The sequence below is a fragment of the Emys orbicularis genome, chromosome 7, assembly GCF_028017835.1.
Source record: "Emys orbicularis isolate rEmyOrb1 chromosome 7, rEmyOrb1.hap1, whole genome shotgun sequence".
In the NCBI taxonomy this organism is placed as follows: domain Eukaryota; kingdom Metazoa; phylum Chordata; order Testudines; family Emydidae; genus Emys; species Emys orbicularis.
Window position 1 is genome coordinate 15160004 of NC_088689.1, and position 18047 is coordinate 15178050.

Genomic DNA, 18047 nt, shown 5'->3' on the forward strand with positions numbered 1-18047 from the left:
GAAATCAAAATATTTGCACCAGTGGAAGTAACAAAAAACACTGTTTTTGCTATCTTTGCCTTGTTTCAATTTTATTTCACTGCAGCACAAAATCCATCAATGGTCTCTCTCACCACCATAAGGTAATCTCGCTAATTAGTATAAACCAGGGTCTGAATGAACTCTTTCCTGCTATCTATTGATGAATTGAGGGAGACCCCCCTCAGGAGTAAAAGATATTTGCATAGACACACCTACTTTGCCTAGGTGATCAGCAGACAGACCTGCTTTGCCTAAGTGATCAATTTGGGCTGTTGTGGGTCAAAATTTACTTTAGTCTTGGACGCAGGGGCAATGAAATGTTATTTTCTTTATTGTATGACTAAAGGGCAGGAAAAAAATAATTAAATTCATGGAGGTAAATGGTAAAGGGGATGTAATGTAACACAAGTTTACCAAAAATAGATCATGCCAGAGTGACCTGTTTTCCTCCTTTGAGAAAACAGATTTTTTAGATAAGGGGAAATGCAGTAGATCTAATATACTGGGATTTCAGTAAAGCATTTGGCATGGTACCACATAGGAAATTATTAGTTAAATTAGGAAAGATGGGGACCTATACAAGAATTGTAAGGTGGATAAGGAACTGGCTAAAAGGAAGAAGGCAACGGGTTTTGCTGCAAGGTGAATTATCGGACTGGAAGGAAGTAACTAATGGAGTTACTCAAGGATTGGTCTTGGGACCAATTTTATTCAATATTTTTATTAATGACATTGGCACAAAATGGAGGAGCTAATGATACTACATTGGGAAGCATCATCAATACAGTGGAGGACTGGAATATAATATTGGTAGATCTGGATGACGTTGAAGACTGGAGTGACAGAAATAGGATGAAATTCAATAGTACGAAGTGCAAGATCATGCACTTAAGGTCTAATAATAAGAATTTGTGCTACAAGTTGGAGGCTGATCAGCTGGAAGCAACAGAGGAAGGGACAGACCAGGGTGTTGGGGGGTTGATCATAAGATGACAATGAGCCACCATTGTGACGTGGCTGTGAAAAAGGCAAATGCCATGTAGGATGTATCAGCTGAGGCATTTCCAGTAGAGATAGAGAAGTATTAATGCCCTTGGCAAAGGAACTGGTAAGACCTCATTTGGCATATTGTATACCGTTCTGGTGACCCACATTTGTGAAAGATGAATTTAAACTGGAATAGGTGTAGAGAAGACTACTAAGATAGCCTACCTTATGAGAGGAGACTGGAAGAGCTTGGCTTGTTTAGTTTAGCAAAAAGAAGGCTGATAGGGGAATACGATTGCTCTCCATAAATACATTAGGTGGTAAATATCAGGGAGGGTGAAGAAATATTTAAGCTAAAGGACAATGCTGGCACAAGAATAAATGGATATAAACTGGTCATGAACAAATTCAGGCTGTAAATTAGAAGATTTCTAACCATCAGAGTTGTGAAGTTCTGGAACAGCCTTCCAGTAGGAGTTATGAAGGCAAACAATTAGTTTTAAGAGAGAACTGGGCAAATTTATGAGTGGAATTGCATGATGGTGTTGCTTGTGATGGCAGAGGGCAGGGCTCAACAGGCCCTAGGGCTCACTTATGGTTTATGTCTTAGGTTCCAAAAAGCTTATGCCTCAGGGTTTCAGCTGGTCACCTGCAGGGGTCAGGAAGAGATCCTCCCCCACCATGAATTCTGGGTGGGGGTTGACCTTCTTCCTCTGATGTATCAGGTATGGCCATAGTTGGAGATGGCTCATTGGATGGGATGGGCCAGGGCTCGGAGGTGGCACCGAGCAGTCTCTCTCCCAGGTGCTTGGCTGGTTGATTCTTGCTCATATGTTCAGGGGCAGGAGGTGAACCCATGTGAATGCACCTCTGAATTCTGGCACTTCACTGAGCTAGGACAACCAACTGTGAGGGGGGTGCAGCAGAGGGAAGTGGCATGTTAAAGGGACATTCACCCATTGGACTTTCACTCTGCAAGGTGGGAAACTGAGGCAAAGGACTTGTGTTCAAGATACTATGGGGCAGATGTTTTACTTACTGTTACTTCACTATTCTGGACTTACTTTTGAGTCATTATTGTGGAGTTTTCCCAAATTAATAAGTTTCCTTTGGCTCTTAATAAAAGTTTTCTTTTGTCATACACAGATTTGGTGCTTGTGAGAAGGGAAGTATTGCCTCTTGGCACCAAGGGGTGTTTAGTTCTTTCAGATTTCTGGGTGGGGGCTTGAGCTGGATTTGTCTTGTACTGTTAAGAGAAACCCCTAGATATGGAACCTTGTTGCTGCCAATGCCACCTGGCAGAAGGGTTACATGAGTGTAATCACTACCAGACAATCCTGTAATATTGGATCCATCTTGTCACTGAATCTCAGCAATTTATACATACTTTATCCATAGCTGCCTTCCCCACTGATTAATGATAGGTATTTTTCCTGAAGTCAAATACTTGCGAAAGCTTTTCTAGCTGCAGAGAGCCCTTTGAAACATATTGGATTTTGTCTCAGATTTACCACTGAGCAAGTAATTCCCTACTTGTGGAATTAAAGAGAGTGAAAGAAAAAGGAGCAGTAGAGATAGAAGAGATTTACAGGTCTCAGGGTTTTCCTCTGCTATATGGTGTAGAGATATCACAGATCTGGGGAGAAAAGTCATGGGAAGGGAACAGAAGCTACATGAAATGTTCCAACCTTTTGCGTAGTCACAATTTTCCCCTGTACACAAAGCACCACAGAGCAACGAGGGGGAGTGGCCCAGGAGAAAGAGGGAGGAGTAATTAAAATAGTTGCTATGTGGGCTTATTTACATATAAAAAAAAAAAAAAAGTTTAGTAACTGATCTGAGCACAAACTCCTAATCTGTGCATTGTAAACTCTAGTGGAGGGGTCAGAGAACACAGCTATAGGACCTAATGGTAGCCCGGCAACCAACTAATCAGTGCTGCTATTTTAGGAGGATGTGCAGGTGTATTAAGAGAGGACCAAACAGGAAGAGACACTGCACATCTGTAAGGTGTGGGTGAGGGTTTCCCCAAGCCTATTTGTTAAACCCAGCCCCTGCCCTCTAGTGAGCCAGGAGCCCCATGTCGAGTTAGTGATGCTGCATCAGATCAACGTCTCCCCAAACCCTGGGCAAGACTTCAGGCAAGCCTTTCCTTTCCCTGTGTAATTTCCATAGGAGAGGGATCCAGGGCTATAATAACTTGAGCCAGCAAACACATCTTGCATTGAACCAATACCTTTGCCTCATACTGTTGAAGGATTAAAGAAATTTGAAATTCTGTTTTGATTCAGCTAAGGGAAATGAATACGTACAAATGAAATCTGGGTATACAGCAATTAATGTCTATATGGACAAAAAGTTTTGTATCAAATCTTAACCAACTGCATTAGGTGGCATGGCCCACTAGATAGGGCACATGGGACAGGATATCTGGGTTCTAATCCTAGTTCTTTCCCAGACATGTTCTGATCATGGTGCAAGTCATTTTCTCTCTCTGTGCTTCAGTTTCCCCATGATAAAGCAGGAATAATAATAATGCTTATCCATCTTTGTAAAATGTTTTAAGATATAGGGATGAAAAATACTATATAAAATGTTACAGTTCAGGACCAGTGGGTTCCAACATTTAGGTTTCCTTAGTGCCTTCAGTCTACAGAATTTCCATGAGTAGAAAGATTACTTAAAGACAGTGAAGTAAGTTAGAACTTGAAGGCCTGGATCCTGCAGTCCAGTAGAGTTTGACCTGCTCCAATGCGGCAGGATTGGATCCTAAATTAGTATCTGTTCTCTTGGTTTAACCAACTAGGGTATATGGGGGATGTTACAGCTGAGTTCTCTAAACTGGTGTTGGGGACTTCAGCATGAATGTCACCTTAGCATGTATCCTCATGCAAATAACAATTTGAATTCAATGCACCTATGGTCAGCATCAGTCTGCTTCCTCACAATCTAACTCTCATAAATGATACAGATTTTTGGGATTTCCTTACTAGCAGCAGATATTCTGGTTGCTCCTCTTTTAATTCTGATCTTTGTCCATCAGGGCATATCTGCAGTGCCATTATTGACAGGCATAATCAAGACCTCACTTCACTGAGCATCCAAACATGTTTTTCTTCGAACGACTACTGTTAGCTTCTTATATATAGGTTTCCTTCTCATCTATTCCCTTTCCTTACCTTTTTTTCTTATTGCAGTACCACCATGTAAACTGGTGTTCAGACTACCAGCTAGGGATAGAAAAATAAAGTCCAAACCATAGGTTTTTTCACACACTTTTATTCAGGGCTTGCTTTATTTCCAGAAAACGCAAACTCAAAATCAGAATAAAACTCAGACTAATGGCTAATAACCCTTTCTACCTTCAGTCAGCTGGGAAAGGATGGGGGACATATCATCAGGCTGATCTGAGCAGGGGAAGGTATGTTACTGGGTTGTTGTCTACCAGTGCACCTTTATACCTTGTCACTCTCCCAGAGACCCCATTGGACAGTGCCTGGTACTTGCACATACTACAAAATGGTACCTGCCCTGAAAAGCTTACAATCTAAGTAGACAAGACACAAAAAAGGAGGATATTAGCCTCATTTTACAGAGACAGAGAGAGATTAAGTGACTTGTTCAAAGTCATACATGAAGCCTGTGGCAGAACTAGGAATTGAACTCAGATTTTCTGAGTCACAGTCCAGTTACCTAATCCTATTTGCTTTAATTGTTAGCATAATGCCTAAATAATTGTGCCATATTATTTTTAATAAAGGAGAAGCATTTAGGGCAAAACTCCCCCTTCTAATCTCCATTGCAAATTTGTATTTCATATAGACTCAGACTTTAAGGTCAGAAGGGACCATTATGATCTTGTAGTCTGACCTCCTGCACAATGCAGGCCACAGAATCTCACCCACCCACTCCTGTAACAAACCCCTGACCTATGTCTGAGCTATTGAAGTCCTCAACTTGTGGTTTAAAGACTTCAAGGTGCAGAGAATCCTCCAGCAAGTGACCCATGCCCCACGCTGCAGAGGAAGGCGAAAACCCCCCAGGGCCTCTGCCAATCTGCCCAGAGGAAAATTCCTTCCCAACCCCAAATATGGTGATCAGCTAAACCCTGAGCATGTGGGCAAGACTCATCAGCCAGACACCCAGGAAAGAATTCTCTGTAGTAACTCAGATCCCACTCTATCTAGTGTCCTATCACAGGCCATTGGGCATATTTACTGCTAATAGTCAAAGATCAATTAATTGCCAAAATTAGGCTATCCCATTTTACCATCCCTTCCATAAACTTATATATGTTATATTTCTTGCATATACGGAACTCCCACTGATGCTAATGGGAGTTCTGTACACGAGTGAGTGCAGCATTTGCCGTTCTAAGACAGATGTATTTTCTGCAACCCTTAATTAAGGAAGATTCCCATTAACAATTAACATTATTTAGTTCAGGACCATGCCATTTAGTTCATATAACTCAGCAGCATTCTATTACTTAAAAGTACAACACACTGACTGAAAGAAGTTCTACAGTAGCTGAATGAGCTTATTAAATGCATGGCCCCTCCCTATCGCCTTTCCATCTTCTCTGCCCACTTCCTTTCCTCCTTCTCTGAAGTTTACTTCTGTTATTTTAAAAAAGATCAGTTTGTCCATAAAATAAGGATAAGATTTAAAACTATTTGAATTTTTATAAGCAATTTTTTGTAAACTGTAATACAAATTATTGATATTTATTTTAACTACTCATATTATATATAACCAAATGTTTCAAGTAGAGTTAAGGTTAAGTAGCAAATGGTTAACACTATAGGAAGTTTATGTATAGTTCATTATGTTTGTTTTTCCCTATATATTAAAGATTTAATAAATAGTAAATAGGAACAAAAGTTCTACAATAGAAATTCTTCCACTGTTTTGCTTGCAGTGCTAAACCGATCAAGCCTACCAATTTAAGGACCTGATCCTTGCAAGTCATTGAAAGGGTCATTCTGCACCTCTTAAGAAACAATCATCACTGTGAAGGTTTGGAGCCCTTAAAGGATTTCTTTACAAATACATTTGAGGCTCACATAACAAGGCTCACATCCCATGGAAATACTCATTTTAATGAAAAAGCCATTTCTTTGTAGCAAAATGTTGCCAATGAAGAGTTTTGATCAGCTGTACTCTTATTCCTGAAGCCACAGGAGAAGCAAAGTGTTATTTTAAGACTCTTTGGGCCCAATCCTGCAGTTCTAGTGTAGGCAAAACTCCTGATGAAGTCAATGGAAATTTTTCCCAGGTAAGGACTAGTAGACTGAGTCTGTCATTGGCCTGACCATATCTCACTGCAGTTAGTGGGACTGTTTTATGTGCTCTTGGTAGTCTAGTTTCAGTGTATAGAGAAGAACAGAATAGTTTCTTAACCAACAGTGATACATTAGTAGAATATTTCAGAGTTCAATATGCAGAGCCAAATTCTGCCAGGCTTACACCCCATGCAACCCCTCTGAAGCCCAGGGGGATTGCAGAGGATATAAGTATAGCAGAGTTAGACCAATAGAATCAGTGGCAGCTCCAGGCACCAGCGCTCCAAGCGCGTGCCTGGGGCGGCAAGCCGTGGGGGGCAGTCAGGCAGCCTTCGGTGGCTTGCCTGCGGGAGGTCCCCCGGTCCCGCGGATTCGGTGGCATTTCAGCAGCGGGTACGCCGAAGCTGCGGGACCGGCGGACCTCCCACAGGCATGCCGCCGAAGGCTGCCTGACTGCCGTGCTTGGGGCGGCAAAAAAGCTAGAGCCGCCCCGACTAGAATTACACGGGGCAAGTCATTTGAGATTTCTGATACAGAGTACAATCTATTGAATGAGAAGGTATGTATCTATACCACAGACAATTCTAATCATGTGGCCCAACATACATTGATTCAAGTCCAAAACCCACAAATCTAGCAGCTAAGTTTTTGCAATTTTCTTAATAGATAAAAGCAACGCTCCTTTGCCTTCAGCAAGGATTTTACTTGAACAAAACTGTTTTAAAGTGTGCATGAAAAAGTACCATTCTTAAATATATTTGTGTTGACTTTGTTTTCCAGAATAGGCTACCAGATTCCAATGTTTGCTGGCTTCTGCATCATGTTTGTGTCAACAATTAGTAAGTGTCTGTTTTTTGCATACTTCGATGCAGATGCTGCATTATTCATAAATGATCCAACAGACCTGACTCTCTCAGAAGACTCCATGTTTATATCGGGGGGGAGAAACCTTATTTTCAAAGTAAAATACTGGGATGCCTGTTACAGGAAGAAGTTGGTGCTGAGATTTGAATGCTTGTCTGGAGTGATTTTGGTGGGCATCAAGTAGGTGTACATGGGATGGTAGAGGAAAAGGATGCCTATTCCTTCTCTTGATCTGAGAAACTCAACTGACTTGTTTTCTGCCACCCTGTGAATTAGACTATGGCTCACACTAGCAGAAATCATCAGTAATTCTATCAAACTCAGTGAAAACTGGTGAAAGAATAGAATAAAGCCATATGTGCATGTGCATGTACAAGGGTTCGCCGGGGCTCAACCCTCTCCGGGGTGGCGGGGAGCCACACCGGCTCACTACACACAGTTGACATTGGGGAATTAGTCTGGCCGCGGGGTCTCCCTCGGCAGCCCTTGCTGTAACAGGAACAAATACTGTAAGCCCAGGCCCTGGGTCAGGGCGGGGCAACACTGGGTCAGGTGCTCAGGCCAGAGCTGAGCACTGGCACAATAAACAGTAGCAATAAGCCCAGGCCCTAGGTCAGGGCAAGGCAACAAGGAGTCAAAGGCTCAGGCCCGGAGGCAGGACTGAGCAGTACAAACAGTTGGGAGCCCAGGCCCTGGGTCAGGGCGGGGCGATAATGAGTCAGGGGCTCAGGCCCTCAGGCAGGGCTGAGCAATAACAATAGGCCCAAGCCTCCTCAGGCCTGGGAGAGGGGGAGACTGCCACCCACGAGTTGGGTGGCAGAGGGGACGCAGGCCCTTCCACTCCACTACGTCCCAGCCCGGGGCCCTAGCAGCGGCAGAAGACCCGCTGCTGGGTCAGTGGGGATCCTGGCCGCAACACACTGACATGGGCTCTGGCAGTGCTGCAGCCAGACTAGGGTTGGCTGCCCCCGGGCTACTTCCAGACTCCCCCTCGGGTAGTACCTGGGTCAGGGTGTTGTCCTCTGGGGGGTCCAGCACCATAGGTTCCTCTGGGTAGTGGGCAGGCGGCAGGCCCGGCAACTCCTCCGGGTAGCGAGCGCAGGGCAGGCCCGGCAACTCCTCTGGGTAGCGAGCGCAGGGCAGGCCCGGCCAGTCCTGGCGGCTGCCTTGGGCTGCGGAGTTTTCCCAGTCACGAGCTAGGCTGGAGGTGTCTGGCCTCTCCGGCAGCTCAGGCCTTACTGAGCTCTGAGGGCAAGCCTTTATACTTCCGGGTCGCCGCCTGACCCTCTGAGGGGCGGGATCTGAGCTCCCTAGCTCCGCCCACTCTGGCCTCCGGATGGGCTCTTCCCACTCTGGGGCAGCGGGGAGCCACACCACCTCACTACAGTGCACATGAGGGCTGGTTCAAGGGCTCGTGCAAGGTCGGGGGAGGAGGTACTTGAGACTCATGTGTGTTCAGCCAGCAAGTTGTCAGCTTCACCAGCTCAGCTGGTTGGGTATTCCTTCAAGTGGCCAACTTGCAGATTTTGTAAAACTGACAGTGACACAGGAACAGGCCCTGAAAGAGTACATGCCTTGTTTTCAGGGACAAGTGTTCACCCTACACCGGGGTGGGCAAACTGTTTGGCCCGAGGGCCACATTGGGGTTGCAAAACAGTATGGAGGGCTGGGTAGGGAAGGATGTGCCTCCCCAAACAGCCTTGCCCCCGCCACATATCCGACCCCCCCCTCAGAACCTCCGACCCATCCAACCCCCCCTGCTCCTTGTACCCTAATCGCCCCCAGGACCCCATCCCCTATCCAACCCCCCTGCTCCCAGTCCCCTGACTGCTCTGACCCCTATCCACACTCCTGCCCCTTGACAGGCCCCCCGGGACCCCATGCCTATCCAACCCCCCTGTTCCCCGTCCCGACCGCCCCCCAGAACCTCCGCCCCATCCAACCGCCCCCTGCTCCCTGTCCCCTGACTGCCCCCAGGACCCCCAGCCCCTTATCCAACGCCCCAGCCCCCTTACCATGCCGCTCAGAGCAGCATGTCTGGGAGCCGTGCCGCCCGGCTGGAGCCAGACATGCTGCCGCACTGCCCTGCAGGAGCACGCAGCCCCACTGCCCAGAGTGCTGCCCACGCGGCGGCGTGGCTGCGGAGAAGGGGAGTAGCGGGGGAGGGGCCGGGGGCTGGCTAGCCTCCCCATCCGGGAGCTCAAGGGCTGGGCAGGACGGTCCCGCAGGCCGGATGTGGCCCATGGGCCGTATTTTGCCTACCTCTGCCCTACACTAATGTCAGTGGGGAGTCTTTCCAGAGTAGAGTGTAGGATCCGGTGCAATACCCAAGACTCAGAGGCTAGATAGTGCCTTTAAGTACAGCCTAATGCAAGGGGCAGTGCACAGATGCAGTCCTCCAGGGGCAGCACTGGGAGACACTGTGCCTCACAGACACCGTTTCTCTGGTGCTCCCCTATTAGGAGGAGCTGTAAGTTGCTAGAGTCCTTATAAGGGTGCCACACAGTCCTCTGCATGCCCAGCCAACTATGTGAGGCAGAACATAATGGGAGCAGAGTAGAGCCATTGCTAAGCCTCCCTTTGCCCACTTACTTGTGGGAAGGAGCATCTGGAGTGCAGCCCCTGCTCTCCCCAATGCCTGGAGCTGCAAATTGGACCATGCTAATGCAGCAGTGCAGGGAGATGGAGTGAAGGCAGGGGCAGTTGCATTAGACCAGTGCATATTCTAACCCTTACTCATTAGTAAAGATAGCTTGTATACATTTTTTTTTTGTGTTACCAGGAGGCTTAGATGTGGAGAAACGATTCAACACTGACAAATCTAAATGTAATAAGAGAAAATAACGTAGTTAGCATTGAAAGTGACAACAGTGACAGAAAACACTTGGCTGAATGGTGTTTTCATGATTGTTAAAATATCTTTAACGTTTTAACCTTGTTAGATTTAACCTGATTTTAAAAATCTACCTCGGCCTTTTCTGCAGTGTTTGCCTTCTCGGGAAGCTATACTTTGCTGTTCATAGCAAGATCTCTTCAAGGAGTGGGTTCCTCCTGTTCTTCTGTGGCTGGTAAGAATGAAAGTGTATATGATAGATTCAATTAACTGTATTTTAGCTTGTCATTCTAGTGACAGTCATTTCCTTAATTGTGTATTTTGTCTGGCAGTTTCAATAATTAATGTTGAATTCAATTACATTCATTTGACTTTGTATGCAAGAGGCTGGCTGAAAGTATCTCAGAGAAATGTCACTTCTAAATTATTTGGTATTTGGGTCACGTTACTGTAGAAGATTAAAGATCTTTGCTTTTTCGGGTACTTGTGTACAAGTGTCTTTCGATTTTTTAATTCTTTTAATCAATGTAAAAGATCAGCAAGAATAGATGTCTGCACTGAAGGCTGGTAACTTGCCACTTCCCATTATAAGACCCTGTTTTCAGTTGCTTAAAACTTTGCCAAACCTTAACTGTTTGGGCTGAGATTTCTATGCTGGGAGTCTGCCTCAGGTGGAATTGTTTTTAATTTTATTTTTTTTGGAAATTTTGCATCAAAATAGTTCGCAGAATGAGGGTCTGAATAAGAATGAGGCTAAGGAAAAACACATTGTTTTTTGACCATTTAAAAAAAAATCATGTCATCAACTTTTTTTTTATTTTTTATTTTGGTTACAAAAAGCCTCCATGCTTTGGAACAGGGACTTGAAATTTAGCAATGAGTGGCCTTCGTGTCAGGGATGTGCCTTTTGCCATCTTCATGAAAACCCACCCAAATTTAGCCAATTTAAATCTTTGCAAAATTGCAGCACGCACATGCTTAGCAAAGACTTGTTAAGAGGTTGGCAGCTAAATTCCATGAAGACTCCATCTGCACTGGGCATGCTCCAGCCCAGGGCTGAGCAGGACTTTCCTGCAGCTCTGGGCTGCTTGGGTGTTCAGGTCCAAAGTCTGGGCATCTGAATCAATGGCAGGGAAAACCATCTTTTCTATACTTTCAGTGATGCCAGGAACATCAATGAGATGAGGAGTCCAGTGGGAGGGGCACTAGGACTGGGATGAGAAGCCTGAGAAGGGGCTGTCTATGTGAGAAGAATGGGACTGTGATGAAGAGCAAGGGATAGAAAAGAGACAGGACTTGGAGAGGGATAGGTTGGAGGGGACAGGACAGAAAGGGTCATGGTTGGGGAGGAATGAGAAGAATAGTCTATGCCAGGGGTCCCCAACACGGTGCCCGTGGGTGCCATGGCGCCCGCCGGGGCATCTAAGTGCGCCCGCGTACTGACTAGCGGACGAGCAGCCGCCAAAATGCCGCCGACAAGCAGCGTCATCCAGAGGCATCGCCGCTGAAATGCTGCCGATTTCGGCGGCGACGCCTCTGGATGATGCTGCTTGTCGGCGGCATTTCGGCGGTGACGCCTATTGACATTGCCACTTGTCGGTGGCATTTCGGTGCATGCTCGTCCGCTGCCACGGTCCTCCGTGGCTCGTCATCTGGCGCCCGCCAGACGAAAAATGTTGGGGACCACTGGTCTATGCCAACTACAGTATACTCCCTCTCCAGAGCCTGGAACAGAATCAACAATTCCCAGTCTCCCCATTCCTCTGCTGTCAGCAAATATCTGTGAAATCCAGTGGCAAAGTGTCCCATCTGCCTTTAGTGTTGGTCCACATAGAAGATGACAACCTGCTACTGCTATCAGTTAGCTCAAGTGGCAGAAGTCTGTACAGTGGCTCTAAAGATTCCAACCTTGCTGGTGACCCCTTTGCTTGTCAGTATGCCGCCACATGACTCATGAGGGAATTTGTTTTTTTCAGTTTGCTTTTATAAAGGAAATTAGAGAAAAAGAACAATAAGATTGCAAAGTCACACTCAAAAATTAGGAAATGACAGAATTAAGATTGCTTGCATGTAAATGCTTTATGATACAGTCTTTGTTACATGATTGCATACTATTTTTTCCACAGAAACCCTACCACCCTTCAGTGCACAGGATTGACCTGCTCTGATCCCAACCTCACTTGTTGCAGAAGTTGGAAAATGTAGTGAATGAGACAGGGGATTTCAGGCAGACAAAGAATAGACTCATGGTTAAAGTAGTAGAATGCTGCCCTAGAGAACTGAATTCTATCCCAGCTTTTGCCATGCAGTTCCTATGTGCTGCTAGTCAAGTCACTTAAACCAGACTTTTCACAAGTGGTCACCAATTGTGTGTTCCTCATTTTCTGAGCACCTGACTTGAGACTCTGGGGTCTGATCTACAGTACTGCTGAACACTGGCAGCTGCAACAGAATACAGTGGGAGCTGTGCATTGAACATATAAACTGCTGTATAGTGCTAAGTACTCTGAAAAAGTCAGGTCCTAGGCATCTCAATTTGGGCACCCAAAATTAGCAGATACTATTGACCACAGAACAGAGATCAGTATCCCCTCATTTTACAGGGGTGTTCTGAAACTAAATGCATTAACATTTGTGAAGCACTTATTGTATAATGATGAGCACCTTTGAAAAGTGCATGAAGAAATTAATAATTCTGTCTTCAGCCAGGATTTGAATTGTGTACAGTAAATAAGGCCTAGGACCACACATTGAACAAGGAGTAAACAACATATTGACTAGCTGCTCATTCAGTGAGCAGTCTCCATTCGGTGCACTACATGGAAAAAAGTAGTGTGTGATCATGTAATTAGTGACTGTATCATAATGAATACATAGAAGGGGTCCAAAGTAAGGTTGCACAGGCAGCCTTTGTTCTGGCATTTCCCTTAAGTGCTTGATTTTGCAACCTAATAATGTTCTTTTAATATAGTTTTTGTGTGTGTGATGGCATATATAATGAGGCATAACCTTATAAGCCATCTATGCTTGCAGGACTTCCTTTGATTTCAGTGGGAGTTACATGTGGAGGCATGCATGTATATATATGTGTGTATGTGTGTGTGTGTTTATATATATATATATATATAAACACACACACACACACGCACACACACACACACACACACAGAGGAAATGTCTAATATCACATCTTCTAATATTCAATAAACTGGTGTATGATGAAAATAAGTTATATTATAGAACTGACTATTTTTTTTTTTTTATTTTAGGGATGGGTATGCTGGCCAGTGTTTATACAAATGATGAAGAGAGAGGCAATGCAATGGGAATTGCATTAGGAGGACTGGCTATGGGAGTATTAGGTCAGTGAGATGAAATATTAATAAGAACAAAAAAACCCAAAAACCAACCAATCCCCTGCCCCAAATCCAAAAAACCCACAATGCATATCTGTATTGTATGGATGCTATAGGAGATTCCACTTGGTATCTCCCGTCTATGAAATAGGATTTTGTCATCCTATCTCCAGATTATATTAATGGTGCACACTAAAAATAGTTTTAAAAAAGTTAAAATAAATTTAATATGCAGATACATTTTGCTAAAGGAAGACAAATCTTCTGACTTTCAAAGTCTGTCACCAATCATCTTCTCTGATTCAGAATGCCTCTCCTTAACTGTGTGCTGGAGAACAGTGATTAACATCCAGAGATATCATTGTTCATTCTCAGTTACGTAAGTGGCTTTTAAGCGGTGCAGCTGCAGTTTGTTTGGAAAAGCCTTTGAAGTTAGAAATACAAACACTATGGGCTATGTTCTCATCCACATAAATCTATTTTTAAATCCAAGAGTTGAACATAGATCTGCCAAAGGTTTGGGCCCATCCTGTTCCAATTTAAGTCAGTGGCAAAAAATCTTCCTGACTGCAGCATTAACCGGCTCTAAGATCAGTATTTCTACTATACTCATCCTCATGAGCACCTTTCAGACCCTTTGTCAGGTTTCTAGCATTCTTACTTCCATAGGGACAAAATCCTGCTTGCCTTATTCACACAGATAGTACTAGGGAAATCAGTGGACCTGATTGTGTGAGTAAAGCAAGTGGGATGTGGCCCATGCTTGACATTTCTTGTTTAGGCAATGTTTGTAGACTGCAGACAACAATCCCTGGAAAATTATCTAATCTAATCTATTCTATCTAAATATGTTCCTCATACTGAGTTACAGTGCTTTGGTTATTTTAACTAATGACCATTAAGATGGATGGGAATTTTGGCATTGAATTTCAGTGTTAAGAGAACTGCTTCCCCAATGTGCTGAACACTTAAAGGAAAAAGGACCATGAATGTTTTCCTTGTTTTTCTTTCCTAGTGGGTCCACCTTTTGGGAGTGTGATGTATGAGTTTGTGGGAAAGACAGCACCTTTCCTTGTGTTGGCAGCATTAGCTCTGTTAGATGGAGGTCAGTAAATACTAACATTCATAATTCTGTTTAATTCATTCATTGATTTTACTATGTAGTATAGCCACCATCTTAAACAACAGCTACAGCATTGATTTCTTTTTGCAGCTGTTCAGTTATTTATTCTACAACCATCCAGAGCACAACCAGAAGTAAGTACCACCATAAAAAAACACTTTATATAATGGGTGATGTTTTGCCCTTCCTAACCCTGAGGTTTTGTTATTTGTCTGACAGACTCAAAAAGGGACACCATTACTGACCCTCTTGAGAGATCCATATATCATTATTGCCGCAGGTACAGTTTAATTCTTATATAATTAAATTCTGACTGTGCTTTTTTGCTGTACCTTGAATCCCAGACTGCCTTACTCTGGCCCTGGTTACGAATAACTTTCTACCAATGCATCACAATTATTTGCAATGTTAATTTAAAACAAGGTTCCATGAACAAAATAATTCATGGACATTCAGATGGGCTCAAGATGCAAGTCTTGGATTCACATCAGACTTTGAACTTCCCAGAGAGCAGAGATTATGGTTCACATCCGTCTCTGCATAGGTCTATGTAAAGCATGCATTGTTCACCTGAGAAACTTTCAGGAAATAATACTTATATCAGTTAGACTTATGTCAATACCCACTTCTGGTCAGCTAAACACATACGTAACTCTTTTTCAAAGCCTATTATTTACTAGGATAAATGCTTTGCAATAAGGAAAACTCTAATGGAATTGCAACAGACTGGTAGATTGGAAACACTCCAACCTGTTAACAGGTGTTGGTTTTGTTGGGAAGGGGTTAGGTGAGTTCTGCTGACTCACTGAGGGTATGTCTACATTGCAGCCAGGGATATGAATGGCAGCTTGTGTAGCTGTACCTGCGTTAGCTGTACTCTAGCTAGCTCACGAAAAAATAGAAGTGAGGATGCCACATGCGGGCTTCTGTACTAGCTCCATAAGCAAGTACATACCCAGGGGATGTCAGGGTACGTCTACATGAGATGCTATTCACAATCTCATGCACAATGTAGGTGAACCTTGAGTCAAGAGACAATTGTGCTACCTTGATATATGGGAAGTGTGGCTGTCTGGGGAGAAAGAAGATCCAGCATGTGGCTGAGCAGTTATGAGGGAAGATTTATCAGAGCATCCAAGCCTGGGGGAAAGGATTAAGCTGAACTTTGTTTTCATTAGAAAGGGTGTGAGTTTGGATTGTACCTAGGGAATGAACTATGTTTCTAGGATTTTGGGAAATGCACCTGCTCGCAGGTAGCTCAGGGTCTAATGGTAAGTGTCATTTGCTATTACAGGCATTATTCATTTGATTAATCTTTCTCACAGGAAGCGCAATCCTGGCTGATGTAGCTATGTAGGCCACACCTTAGGCTCAAATAAGTTTGAATTTTCCATCCTCTCTCTCAGGGTGCTATCCTAAGGGATTGGGTGGGGATGCCACTGTTCATTGTGAGCCTACTGGGAACTGTCAGGTTGCAATGTACAGGAAATTTATGGAGTATGACAGACTTGTAATCCAGAATTACCTACCAGGGCAAACCTTTCACTGCAGCTCCAGTGGGAAGCCTTGCTAAACACAAGTAAAAGTCATGAGCATTTTAGGAGTTATAAATGGATTGACACTTTAAAATGTCTTCTGCATTCTCATTTTGGAGGTATTAGTTTCATAGTTATAAGTTCAGACTCCAGGGCCTCTGCGTGTAGGTCAAATTCTTGATTCATAATTGTCTACTTTATAATCAAAGGTATATGTATTTCTCTAACTAGTTTGGCTTATCTGTAGCAAGAAGCTCTATGAAAAGATCTCTTGATATTTCTAAGAGGTGCTTCTTGTGACCTGGTTTACATCCAACAGAGCTTAAGCTCAAACATGGAAAGCTTCTCCTTGCTCCCGTTGCTGTAACTTATTCCTTTATATATTGTATATTCAGTTATCACTCCTTGTCGCTGGTGGGTTCAGTGCTTCCATTCCAATGAATGTCACAGCAAATAGGATGCCAATACAATCATTGCGGCACTGGTACAATATGGTCCTTATGGCCAGCTCTGCTAAGCAACTGGGCTGTAGCATTTGAATGATTGTCAAGTCCCATGTAGAATGCATGAAAACAGTCCAATCTGGAGATCATAAAGGCACGGATAACTGTGGTAGGGCCCACAGAGTGAAATGGTCACAATTTTATGCCAAATAAAAATGATAAAAGGCACTTCTGGGTCCCTGATTGCTTCTGAAGCCCCAGGTGGCTTAGGTAGCCAGAAGTACCTCTGGAGTGCACACCTCATTAATGTGAGTTGGGTAGATCCTCTCAATCATGAGGACAGACTCTATTTAGATGCTTTCTTCAGCTTACATGTCCGTCTTGTCTGGATTAAGCCTCAGTGAGCTCATTCTATTTTGAATCCCTATTTTGGTCAGCAAACCAGGAAAGCATGAACAGTCTATACCATTGGGGTTTAAAGAAAGACATAGAATTGTGTGTCATCCAAATACTGGTGAGATCACATGTCGAACTGCCTCAATATTTCCTCCAGTAGCTTTCATACATGGACAGTATATAGCACATTCAGGGATGACAAATTGGAGACATATCATGAGAAAGCCCTGAAGAAGGAAGAGGTAGGTAGAGGGAGGGTGTGTGTGTGTGTGTGTGTGTGTGTGTGTGTGTGTGTGTGTGTGTGTGTGTGTGTGTGTGTGTCACACCCCAGGGCGGTGGGGTCAGGCTCTGGGTTTGGCCCCCCCTACCCAGGGTGGCAGGAGTTGGGTGGGCTGAGGCTTTGGACCCCCCTCCTGGCACCGTGTAGCAATTTTTGTTGTTGGAAGGGGGTCATGGTGCAATGAAGTTTGAGAACCCCTCTCCTAGAGACATTTTCTGTCATGTATTGTTAGGGAAATGGGCTCAACTGCTTTATACACATCTGTGTTTTCGAACTCTATTTTTGGGTAAGTTTATTAAGACCTGAATAAGAATTTTGTTACTTGATCTCTTCTTTGATTCTAAGATACAATAGAATTCATTCCTCCAGCTGTATTTTGTATGAGACGAAGTGGTTTTCCAGCATCAAGGTGTTCTTTCAGGCTCAGTTGACTTCTGGTTTTGGACAGGGCATCCTTGTGTATTTAACTGGAACTGCTCAAAGACATTTGAAGGTTCCAGGAGCACAAAATATAGCAGAAAGTTTACTTTAGCCACTGTTGCTTGCCCCAGGAATGTATGGGTAATGAGTCTACAAGTTTGTCTTAGGGGTCTTAGATGTGCAGTCTAATACATCTTGGCATTTTTGAACAAAGAATGACAGTGGTGCTCATTTTGTGCTGAACTGTGTGATGAGAGGTTTCTTCCAGGAGAAATAATTTCTCTATGACCTCAGACAAATTAGACTTGAGTTTTTAAAGGTAAAAATTGACTGGTAAACTACCGTAGGGACACTTGAATGTCTCTGAATACCAGTCCAAGACTGTAAGTATTAGAAAGAAAGACTTGAGGATTACATATCGAAGGGTACTGGTTACAACAATGGCTTTAACAGTTTGTGGAAGCTCACTTTGTGGTGTATCAGCAGATAAGCATATATCTCTCT

The 18047-nt window shown here is 43.9% G+C and overlaps 1 protein-coding gene across 1 annotated transcript in view; it reads left to right on the top strand.

Annotated features, from left to right (window-relative positions):
• The window catches only part of SLC18A2 (solute carrier family 18 member A2), a 54317-nt gene that overhangs the window by 13550 nt on the left and 22720 nt on the right, over positions 1–18047 (top strand). Inside the window, exons 5-10 of the mRNA XM_065407141.1 lie at positions 7074–7132; positions 10142–10225; positions 13260–13352; positions 14362–14451; positions 14560–14603; positions 14689–14749. Of these exons, the coding sequence (XP_065263213.1) occupies positions 7074–7132; positions 10142–10225; positions 13260–13352; positions 14362–14451; positions 14560–14603; positions 14689–14749 (431 nt within the window). The remainder of the gene's footprint in view (positions 1–7073; positions 7133–10141; positions 10226–13259; positions 13353–14361; positions 14452–14559; positions 14604–14688; positions 14750–18047) is intronic.